This window comes from Oncorhynchus kisutch, unplaced genomic scaffold (assembly GCF_002021735.2).
Source record: "Oncorhynchus kisutch isolate 150728-3 unplaced genomic scaffold, Okis_V2 Okis03b-Okis08b_hom, whole genome shotgun sequence".
In the NCBI taxonomy this organism is placed as follows: Eukaryota; Metazoa; Chordata; class Actinopteri; order Salmoniformes; family Salmonidae; genus Oncorhynchus; species Oncorhynchus kisutch.
The window spans coordinates 20,445,962-20,458,278 of record NW_022261980.1 but is presented as its reverse complement, the minus strand read 5'-3'; the positions used below and the strand labels follow the sequence as shown (position 1 = coordinate 20,458,278).

The 12,317-nt window shown below is 43.7% G+C and overlaps 1 protein-coding gene across 1 annotated transcript; it reads left to right on the top strand.

Annotated features, from left to right (window-relative positions):
• The first annotated feature begins 710 nt into the window (after positions 1 to 710).
• LOC116359660 (uncharacterized) lies at positions 711 to 3,219 on the top strand. The gene is made up of 2 exons (XM_031812855.1): positions 711 to 756; positions 1,667 to 3,219. Exon 2 carries the CDS (start codon positions 1,690 to 1,692, stop codon positions 2,575 to 2,577), a length of 888 nt encoding a protein of 295 aa, XP_031668715.1. The 5' UTR covers positions 711 to 756; positions 1,667 to 1,689; the 3' UTR covers positions 2,578 to 3,219.
• Positions 3,220 to 12,317: the final 9,098 nt, after the last annotated feature.

Below are 12,317 nucleotides of genomic sequence, written 5' to 3'. Positions count from 1 at the left end.
TACATACTGTTCTATTGTTCAGGTAATCATTTACTACATACTGTTCTATTGTTCAGGTAATCATTTACTACATACTGTTCTATTGTTCAGGTAATCATTTACTACATACTGTTCTATTGTTCAGGTAATCATTTACTACATACTGTTCTATTGTTCAGGTAATCATTTACTACATACTGTTCTATTGTTCAGGTAATCATTTACTACATACTGTTCTATTGTTCAGGTAATCATTTACTACATACTGTTCTATTGTTCAGGTAATCATGTGGAATGATGTCCGATCATCATTTTGTTTTTGTTGTTTGAATGAACATCTTTGTTATAATATCACAAACTGATGTGGCAGTTTCACCTCTATGAAACTCAAATTTAAGGTCAGGGTCAAAAGGAGACATGGACTGGGTAATGGATGGACAGGTTGAGATATGACTAGAGGAAGGGTGTAGTCTGAGGAGGAGGAAAGATAAAGTTCCTAGGAATACGTATTCTGTAGAACTCTGAATGGTGAATCATTTACCAACTTAACTGGAGAAAGTGTATAAAAGAGAAACTCAGATCTTCGATGTGACACTTTCTCCCAGAGAAGACACATTCTCCCAGAGAAGACACATTCTCCCAGAGAAGACACATTCTCCCAGAGAAGATACATTCTCCCAGAGAAGATACATTCTCCCAGAGAAGACACATTCTACCAGAGAAGACACTATCTCCCAGAGAAGACACATTCTACCAGAGAAGAACTCAACTTCGCAGGTAAAGAAATGACTTCCAATGAAAGGTTCCGATGTGTATATGAGTATGTCTGTGTTACTATAAAGGCCAGGGTGGTGGTGGGATACATGTGTTTCTCTTGTTCCACTAACACCATAACACCTGATTCAGATGATCAAAGAATCAGAGTCTTCAATTTGGATCATAATTAATGTAAGAGGAAAACAAATACATAACTAATGCTGTCCTCTAGGGGGCGTTGTTACCCCTCCTGATGTGTCAATACGTGCTTTAGTGTTGTTTTTTCAGTTAACCAATTCATTTTACATCATTATAATGAATCATTTGACTCAGCCGAGAACAACTGTCTGTTTTAGTATCTGTTTAGGGTGTTTAGTGTCTGTTTAGGGTGTTTAGTATCTGTTTAGGGTGTTTAGTATCTGTTTAGGGTGTTTAGTATCTGTTTAGGGTGTTTAGTATCTGTTTAGGGTGTTTTAGTATCTGTTTAGGGTGTTTAGTATCTGTTTAGGGTGTTTAGTATCTGTTTAGGGTGTTTAGTATCTGTTTAGGGTGTTTAGTATCTATTTAGGGTGTTTAGTCTCTGTTTAGGGTGTTTTAGTATCTGTTTAGGGTGTTTAGTATCTGTTTAGGGTGTTTAGTATCTGTTTAGGGTGTTTAGTATCTGTTTAGGGTGTTTAGTATCTGTTTAGGGTGTTTAGTATCTGTTTAGGGTGTTTAGTATCTGTTTAGGGTGTTTTAGTGCATCCTTGAAGTCTTCATTTTATCAAGCCTTGTTTCCCCTTTAGGACCCCTGGAGAATATACTTAGTAAAGCTGGCCGCTAATTCCTTCATATTTTATACTTATCAGATGTCCTGGTCTTTGGTGTATTTAGTGTGTCATTTCATTCTTCATTTGAGGTGTTGACCAATCTATGTATTCTTACTTTACAGACACTTGTCTCCAACGACACAAAATGGCTTCCAAATACATCACAGAAATTGCAATCTCCACTACCCGTGAATTGGACCAACAGCTTCATGACCAAGACTATGACAAGATAAATGTCAACCTCAACTTAGGCACTTCATCCACCACCAGAGTTTACATCTGGTACAAAAAGGGCAATGGTAAACCCATCACCAGAGTCCAGTTTTCATTCACTGCTGAAATGAAAGATGTCCTGAAAAAAGCAGGGTTCACTGAGCTCCCAGAAAACCTCAACCCTGGAACACAAGGAGACGTCATCCAGCTGTGGTACTCTAGTGGTGCAAGCCCTAAGTATGACATTCCCATTGAAGATCTCTTCCTCACCACTAATGAGCAAGAAGAGGCCCACCAATTCAAGCTCGGCTGGGAAAGGTTACCATGCAATCTGAACCGCAGTAACTCAGGAGATTTCATCACCCTCTGGTTGAAGAGAAAGAGTAAGACCTACATCTGTGACGTTGCTGCCGCCACCTCATTCCAACAACACATCGACCTTTCCAAAGAGGGCTATATCCGTCTGGATGAAGATCTCAGTAGAGGTTCTGGAGGAAAACCCATCTTCCTCTGGTACCGTCAATCCACCACAGTGGGCGGCGGGATCACTGAGATGAATGCATGCATCAACCGTGAGCAGGATTCCATCCTAGTGGAGCGTGGTTTCACCGTGGTGAATGTTAACCTCAATGAGGGAACATGCGGTCAGCCAGTGTATGTCTGGTTCAAGAAAGATGGATCTCTCCCTATCAAGGCCTTGACCGTTACATCCAACCCTGATGTAACTGGCCCTTATGACGAGGCCGGCTTGATCCTCATCGATAGAAATCTGAATGCTGGCAACAGTGGTATGCCCCTCTACCTCTGGTATGGCAAATAAAAACCTGAGTTGGAGAGGCAGAATCAGCCCCAAAATATGGCCAGATATTAGCTTTTGCATGGCAATATATCAGTTTAATTTTTAAATATTTTTCTTACACTCAATGTTATCTTCTATGTCATAAAGTCACTGTCGGAGAAAATTTAGAACGTTTTCTTTAATGTTGTTTTCAATCAATTAACAATTGAATTATAAAAATCATATTTTAGCAGCAGGTTTAAGTCGTCTGAATATACCAAGGGGTTGTAAGGTTTAATGTTGCATTGTGTTAGTCAGATATTATTTTGAAAAACCTGAGTAAAGTAATATAATTAAAATGATTCCTGTGTAACACTGATCATTCTGTTAATCAATAAAGAAAGCATAGTAAATGAGAACATTGTACCTTTTAATTCATCAACTGCTTGATCTTATCACAAAGGCCTGATAACACCTACTGTACATTAACATTTATATTATAATGACCAGGAATGGGAGAGTACAAAGTTCACAAATGCACACTAAGGTTGATAATGTAAAAATCTGATAAATAACATAAGGTCGTACAGTGTTTGTTTACAATTACATCGTTGACAAACAAAGTAAAGCAACATTGTGTTGTCATGAGTATCAATAATAAACAGTTGTTATGTTCACTACTCAGCCCTTTGTGTTTTAATGTTGTGTGTTCCTTTTGACTCACATTATCTGTCCTATGGGAGCCACCGTATCTGCTTCCTGTTATGAATGTGAGGAGAGTTGTAGCTAATAAACACCCCAGCAGTTTATAAAGGATTTAGCTGGTCTCGTTCTTTCAACATAACAGTATTCTCTCTCTTTTTCTAGTTTTAACCCCCTTTTTATCCCCAACTTCATGGAGTCCAATTGGTAGTTCCAGTCTTGTCTCGTGGCTGCACCATATGGACTCAGGAGAGGCCGCACTGCTTCTTGACACAATGCCCACTTAACCCGGAAGCCAGCCGCACCAATGTGACGAAGGAAACACCGTGCACCTGGCGACCGTGTCAGCGTGTACTGTACCCGGCCTGCCACAGGAGGCGCTAGTGTGCGATGGGACAAGGACATCCCTGTCACCCAGAATCTCTAGTTGCACAGCTATCACTGCAATGCAGTGCCTTAGACCCCATACGCCACTAGGGAGCTCCGTAACATTATTCTCAAGTATTCAAGGCCCTCCCCCGCCCTCCTTTTGGCAAATCTGTCCACAACTCTATTTTGCTCTTCCCTTCCTATAGGCAGAAACTCAAACAGGAAGCAACTGTGCTAAGGACTAATCAACACTTCAGGATTGTTTTGATCACAGACATTTTAGTACCCATATCAAAATTGTCTGTACTGTCAAAGGTACTGGAGTCCTTAGTTAGTAGGCAGCTAAAGACCTACTTCCAAGAAAACAACTTCTTAAATGGAATGCAATCAGGTTTTAGGTCTGGCCACAGCACTGTTTCAGCAACATCGAAGGTTTTAAATGACATACACTGTGCTCTTGATAAGTTGTTACATTGTGTGTCTGTTTTTATTGATTGTCGAAGGCATTTGACACCGTGGACCATGCTGTGTTATTGCAAAGGTTAAAATGTTGTGGAATTACTGGTCATGCTCTAGATTGGTTTATAAATTACCTATCAAATCGTACACAATGTGTAATGGTGGATGGTTGTAAATCTGAGTCCATAGAGTTGTGCTCAGGTGTTCCGCAAGGTTCTATTTTGGGCCCACTGTTGTTCATTTTGCATATCAACAACATTGGGGATCTTATTGAAACAGCAGATGTTCATTTTTATTCAGATTTCGACAGAAATATGGCTGAGACCATATGGGGCTACAAGAATGATCAGATTAATATTGCCATTGAGAAAATTCAAAACGAAACGAGACATGACCTTTTTCAAGGTCAGTCTCGCAAAAATACCCATTCTTGTGTTCTAACTACCCGCTATTCAAAGTGCTCTGAACAAATTAAGGGAATTGTTCACAAACATTGGCACATCCTAAAATTCGATGATCGTCTCGGTAATGTGTTTTCGGACCTTCCCTTGGTCGTATTCTCGCAGGGCAGAAATCTCAGACCAATTGGTACACTCTGATTTACCACCCCAAGATATTTCTGAACGTCTATTTGCGGATGGAAACTACAAGTGTAACGGCTGTGCTCAATGCAATGACACTTATAAATGTAGATCCTTCAAACACCCACAAACAGGGAAATCGATCCCAATCAAAGGTGTTATTACGTGCTCCACTAAGGCAGTTATTTATCTTATAATTTGTCCTTGTGGTAAAAATGATGTAGGTAAAACAACGCGTGAATTAAAAGTACGTATCTCAGAGCATCGTAGCACCATTAGGTGTAAAAACGTTACTTATCCAGTTGCGGCCCACTTCTTGGAGGCAGGCCACTCGATTTCGTCTCTGCGTTGTATTGGCATCGAACATGTCATCCTCCCTAGGAGAGGGGGTGACCTTGATCATTTATTGTTAAAACGAGAGGCTGCCTGGATCTTTAACTTAAAGACCCTTGCGCCCTTCGGTCTCAACGTAGACTTTGATCTGAAGCCATTCTAGTGATTAATGTGACTTTGCCATTGTAATTGTTTGTAAGCTTTTGTAGTCAAATTAATCTATGATCGTATGCTATCCATTTGTTGTTTGCATGCTGTTCTTTGTATGACATTTTAATATTTGATAATTAACCAATGATATTAGGCCACTCTTGGCCATGATTACAGACACCTGTGTCTTTTGACACTACATAAACGAGTCATCCCGCAGTGTTTGTGATTATACCCTGATGAAGACAGCTTGGCTGTCCAAACGTTGGTAATTTCATTTTTGCATCTGAGTGTGTGGCTCTCTTTTATTTTCAAGATCTCAATGAGAATAACCTGTATAAATAAAGGATAAATAATAATAAAATAATAAGGATAAAAAATACAAATGTTTTTTCACCCATGAACAGGGAGTACAGACATGCACGCCTCCAACTCATCATCATAAGGCTCAAAGCTTCAAGTTCCTTAGCGTTATTCCTTATCTCCACGTTGTCTCCCTTTTTGTTACAAACTTTGAGCCGGTTCGTGACAGTGGGCTCTCCTTCTCTGTGGCCGACATGAGTGAAATATTTCAAATGTTAACCCTCGCAAAGCTGCCGGCACAGACGGAAGCCCTAGCTGTGTCCTCAGAGCATGCTCAGACCAGATGGCGGGTGTGTTTACGGACATATTCAATATCTCCATATCCCAGTCTGTCGTCTCCACATGCTTCAAGATGGCTACCATTGTTCCTGTACCCAAGAAAGCAAAGGTAACTGAACTAAAGTTCTATCGCCCCGTAGCACTCACCTCTGTCATTATGAAGTGCATTGAGAGACTAGTCACGGATCATATCACCTCTACTGTACCTGTCATCCTTAAGATGCTGATAATCTCATAAAGAGCTACCTGCTATTGGAAACTCTCCTACATCAGATGGGGTGTTGAGGTTAGAGCTCGAATTTAGAGCTGGAACTTAGAGCTGAGGTTTAGAGCCTGGATTTAGAGCTAGAGTATAGGCGGCAGGGCGGCAGAGCTGGGATTTAGAGCTAGAGTATAGGCGGCAGGGGCGGCAGGGTAGCCTAGTGGTTAGAGCGTTGGACTAGTAACCAAAAGGTTGCAAGTTCAAACCCCCTAGCTGACAAGGTACAAATCTGTCGTTCTGCCCCTGAACAGGCAGTTAACCCACTGTTCCTAGGCCGTCTTGCCTGGTTAATAAAGGTAAAATCAAATAAAAATAGAGCTGGGGTTTAGAGCTGGGGTTTAGAGCTGGGGTTTAGAGCTGGGGTTTAGAGCTGGGGTTTAGAGCTGGGGTTTAGAGCTGGGGTTTAGAGCTAGTTTAGAGCTGGGGTTTAGAGCTGGGGTTTAGAGCTAGTTTAGAGCTGGGGTTTAGAGCTGTGGTTTAGAGCTGGGGTTTAGAGCTGGGGTTTAGAGCTGGGGTTTAGAGCTGGGGTTTAGAGCTGTGGTTTAGAGCTGTGGTTTAGAGCTGGAGTTTAGAGCTAGAGTATAGAGCTGGGGTATAGAGCTAGAGTATAGAGCTGGGGTTTAGAGCTAGTTTAGAGCTGGGATTTAGAGCTAGAGTTTAGAGCTGGGGTTTAGAGCTGGGGTTTAGAGCTAGTTTAGAGCTGGAGTTTAGAGCTAGTTTAGAGCTGGGGTTTAGAGCTAGTTTTGAGCTGGGATTTAGAGCTAGAGTTTATAGCTGGGGTTTAGAGTTAGAGCATAGAGCTTTAGTTTAGAGCTGGGGTTTAGAGCTAGAGTATAGAGCTGGGGTATAGAGCTAGGGTTTAGAGCGGAGGTTTAGAGCTAGTTTTGAGCTGGGATTTAGAGCTGGGGTTTAGAGCTAGTTTAGAGCTGGAGTTTAGAGCTGGGGTTTAGAGCTGGGGTTTAGAGCTGGGGTTTAGAGCTGGGGTTTAGAGCTGGGGTTTAGAGCTAGAGTATAGAGCTGGGGTATAGAGCTAGAGTATAGAGCTGGGGTTTAGAGCTAGTTTAGAGCTGGGATTTAGAGCTAGAGTTTAGAGCTGGGGTTTAGAGCTGGGGTTTAGAGCTAGTTTAGAGCTGGAGTTTAGAGCTAGTTTAGAGCTGGGGTTTAGAGCTAGTTTTGAGCTGGGATTTAGAGCTAGAGTTTATAGCTGGGGTTTAGAGTTAGAGCATAGAGCTTTAGTTTAGAGCTGGGGTTTAGAGCTAGAGTATAGAGCTGGGGTATAGAGCTAGGGTTTAGAGCTGAGGTTTAGAGCTAGTTTAGAGCTGGGGCTTAGATCTAGAGTTTAATGCTAGAGTTTAGAGCTGGAGTTTAGAGCTAGAGTATAGAGCTGTAGTTTAGAGCTAGAGTATAGAGCTAGAGTTTAGAGCGGGGGTTTATAGCTAGAGTATAGAGCTGGGGTTTAGAGCTGGAGTTTAGAGCTAGAGTATAGAGCTAGAGTTTAGAGCTGGAGTTTAGAGCGGGGATTTAGAGCTGGGGTTTACAGCTAGTTTAGAGCTGAGGTATAGAGCTGGGGTTTAGAGCTAGGGTTCAGCGCTGGGGTTTAGAGCTGGGGTTTAGAGCTGTGGTTTACAGCTGGGGTTTACAGCTGGTGTTTAGAGCTAGTTTAGAGCTGAGGTATAGAGCTGGGGTTTAGAGCTGGGGTTTAGAGCTGGGGTTTAGCGCTGGGGTTTAGAGCTGGGGTTTACAGCTGGGGTTTACAGCTGGGGTTTAGAGCTGGGGTTTAGAGCTGGGGTTTAGAGCTGGGGTTTAGAGCTGGGGTTTAGAGCTAGTTTAGAGCTGGGGTTTACAGCTAGTTTAGAGCTGGGATTTAGAGCTAGTTTAGAGCTGGGGTTTAGAGCTGGGGTTTAGCGCTGGGGTTTACAGCTAGTTTAGAGCTGGGGTTTAGAGCTGGGGTTTAGAGCTGGGGTTTAGCGCTGGGGTTTCGAGCTGGGGTTTAGAGCTGGGGTTTAGCGCTGGGGTTTAGAGCTGGGGTTTAGAGCTGGGGTTTAGCGCTGGGGTTTAGAGCTGGGGTTTAGAGCTGGGGTTTAGAGCTGGGGTTTAGAGCTGCGGTTCAGAGCTGGGAGTTCATATCTCTGCTCTGTGTCTGACTATCTGTTCATAGGGCACTGGTCAAAAGTAGTGCACAATATCGGGAATAGGGTGCAATTTCAGAAGTACTCCCTGTCTCTGCCCTGTGTCTGACTCCCCCTCAGCCAGCCCCAGGCTGTCACCCACCCTCTCCCCCTGTCAGGGCTCAAAGAAACGCAATGAAACAAGTGCATTTTAACAACAAAAAAGTGCATTTAAGCCTCAATGCACTTTAGAGAAAGATAAAGTAGAATGTGATTGACAGGCGGTGAAGCCCCTCTCCTATTTCCAGACTCAGACCCAAACGGCACCCTATTCCCTTTATAGTGCACTACTCTGGTCAAAAGTAGTGCACTATTTAGGGAATAGGGTGCCATTCAGGACGTAAACCCAGACTCAATCATACAGTCGTTCCTGGGTCCAGACAGGCAGAAACATTAAAGTGGTTGAAGCAGAGAAGTCCTGTCTGCAGCCTCTCTCAAAGGTCAGGCGGTGTTCTCTCCTCTCTCAAAGGTCAGACGGTGTTCTCTCCTCTCTCAAAGGTCAGACAGTGTTCTCTCCTCTCTCAAAGGTCAGACGGTGTTCTCTCCTCTCTCAAAGGTCAGCCAGTGTTCTCTCCTGTCTCAAAGGTCAGACAGTGTTCTCTCCTGTCTCCTCAGTTCACCCTGGAGCACGGAGTTCTCTCCTGTCTCCTCAGTTCACCCTGGAGCACGGTGTTCATACAGAGGTCCACAAGTCTACTAGCCTAGACTACCTGAATTAATTAACTTTATCATATGTCAATATTATTTCATGGTTGGACTTCAGAGAGAGACTTTTGTTAATTTGTGTGCAAATTGATAGTGTTAGTTTTTGATATATTCACAAGGAGAATTTATTTGCAAATACTGTAACTTCAGAAGAATAGAGACACTGAATACGGTGACAAAATACCCTTCATTATTAAATCAAGCACAGCCTTCAGATACATTTGTCTCTTCATAAGATGTTCATCTGGCCTTGATCAAAATGATAGAGCAAGACGATGGTTACACAGTGTCCAAAACATTAGGAACACCTTCCTACTATTGAGTTGCACCCCCCCTTAAATCTTTTGTCTTGAACATTCACCCTCTGAAGGACCCACATACACAATACATGTTTCAATGGTGTCAAGGCTTAGGAATCATTATTTAACCGGTATCCTTCACTTCATCTAAATTGATTGAAGTGGATTTAACAGGTGACATCAAAAAGGGATCATAGCTTTCACTTGGCCAGTCTACTATATCATGAAAAGAGCAGGTGTTCCTAATATTCTGTCCACTCAGTGTATCTCTAGGTACATTCTAGAGATGGGAGGTGGTAGATTACAGACCGAGAGCACTATCCACTATAATAGATCGGCGCAGACACAGATATGCCAGGGCTTGTGCTAATGTCACAAAGCCGAGAGCACTATCCACTATAATAGATCGGCGCAGACACAGATATGCCAGGGCTTGTGCTAATGTCACAAAGCCGAGAGCACTATCCACTATAATAGATCGGCGCAGACACAGATATGCCAGGGCTTGTGCTAATGTCACAAAGCCGAGAGCACTATCCACTATAATAGATCGGCGCAGACACAGATATGCCAGGGCTTGTGCTAATGTCACAAAGCCGAGAGCACTATCCACTATAATAGATCGGCGCAGACACAGATATGCCAGGGCTTGTGCTAATGTCACAAAGCCGAGAGCACTATCCACTATAATAGATCGGCGCAGACACAGATATGCCAGGGCTTGTGCTAATGTCACAAAGCCGAGAGCACTATCCACTATAATAGATCGGCGCAGACACAGATATGCCAGGGCTTGTGCTAATGTCACAAAGCCGAGAGCACTATCCACTATAATAGATCGGCGCAGACACAGATATGCCAGGGCTTGTGCTAATGTCACAAAGCCGAGAGCACTATCCACTATAATAGATCGGCGCAGACACAGATATGCCAGGGCTTGTGCTAATGTCACAAAGCCGAGAGCACTATCCACTATAATAGATCGGCGCAGACACAGATATGCCAGGGCTTGTGCTAATGTCACAAAGCCGAGAGCACTATCCACTATAATAGATCGGCGCAGACACAGATATGCCAGGGCTTGTGCTAATGTCACAAAGCCGAGAGCACTATCCACTATAATAGATCGGCGCAGACACAGATATGCCAGGGCTTGTGCTAATGTCACAAAGCCGAGAGCACTATCCACTATAATAGATCGGCGCAGACACAGATATGCCAGGGCTTGTGCTAATGTCACAAAGCCGAGAGCACTATCCACTATAATAGATCGGCGCAGACACAGATATGCCAGGGCTTGTGCTAATGTCACAAAGCCGAGAGCACTATCCACTATAATAGATCGGCGCAGACACAGATATGCCAGGGCTTGTGCTAATGTCACAAAGCCGAGAGCACTATCCACTATAATAGATCGGCGCAGACACAGATATGCCAGGGCTTGTGCTAATGTCACAAAGCCGAGAGCACTATCCACTATAATAGATCGGCGCAGACACAGATATGCCAGGGCTTGTGCTAATGTCACAAAGCCGAGAGCACTATCCACTATAATAGATCGGCGCAGACACAGATATGCCAGGGCTTGTGCTAATGTCACAAAGCCGAGAGCACTATCCACTATAATAGATCGGCGCAGACACAGATATGCCAGGGCTTGTGCTAATGTCACAAAGCCGAGAGCACTATCCACTATAATAGATCGGCGCAGACACAGATATGCCAGGGCTTGTGCTAATGTCACAAAGCCGAGAGCACTATCCACTATAATAGATCGGCGCAGACACAGATATGCCAGGGCTTGTGCTAATGTCACAAAGCCGAGAGCACTATCCACTATAATAGATCGGCGCAGACACAGATATGCCAGGGCTTGTGCTAATGTCACAAAGCCGAGAGCACTATCCACTATAATAGATCGGCGCAGACACAGATATGCCAGGGCTTGTGCTAATGTCACAAAGCCGAGAGCACTATCCACTATAATAGATCGGCGCAGACACAGATATGCCAGGGCTTGTGCTAATGTCACAAAGCCGAGAGCACTATCCACTATAATAGATCGGCGCAGACACAGATATGCCAGGGCTTGTGCTAATGTCACAAAGCCGAGAGCACTATCCACTATAATAGATCGGCGCAGACACAGATATGCCAGGGCTTGTGCTAATGTCACAAAGCCGAGAGCACTATCCACTATAATAGATCGGCGCAGACACAGATATGCCAGGGCTTGTGCTAATGTCACAAAGCCGAGAGCACTATCCACTATAATAGATCGGCGCAGACACAGATATGCCAGGGCTTGTGCTAATGTCACAAAGCCGAGAGCACTATCCACTATAATAGATCGGCGCAGACACAGATATGCCAGGGCTTGTGCTAATGTCACAAAGCCGAGAGCACTATCCACTATAATAGATCGGCGCAGACACAGATATGCCAGGGCTTGTGCTAATGTCACAAAGCCGAGAGCACTATCCACTATAATAGATCGGCGCAGACACAGATATGCCAGGGCTTGTGCTAATGTCACAAAGCCGAGAGCACTATCCACTATAATAGATCGGCGCAGACACAGATATGCCAGGGCTTGTGCTAATGTCACAAAGCCGAGAGCACTATCCACTATAATAGATCGGCGCAGACACAGATATGCCAGGGCTTGTGCTAATGTCACAAAGCCGAGAGCACTATCCACTATAATAGATCGGCGCAGACACAGATATGCCAGGGCTTGTGCTAATGTCACAAAGCCGAGAGCACTATCCACTATAATAGATCGGCGCAGACACAGATATGCCAGGGCTTGTGCTAATGTCACAAAGCCGAGAGCACTATCCACTATAATAGATCGGCGCAGACACAGATATGCCAGGGCTTGTGCTAATGTCACAAAGCCGAGAGCACTATCCACTATAATAGATCGGCGCAGACACAGATATGCCAGGGCTTGTGCTAATAAAGAAGTGTTGCTGTATCCTAAACCATATATTACCATATAATAAATGGACATGCATTTTGTGTTCTTATTTTTGTCGTCAGAATATTTTTGTTAGGGAATATTACGGATCTAGATACCGTTAGCGTATATCTATGGGCCAGCCAACGT

What these genes read in the sequence shown, in the direction of transcription:
- LOC116359660 (XM_031812855.1), top strand. Translation starts at nt 1,690, where the DNA reads ATGGCTTCCAAATACATCACAGAAATTGCAATCTCCACTACCCGTGAA.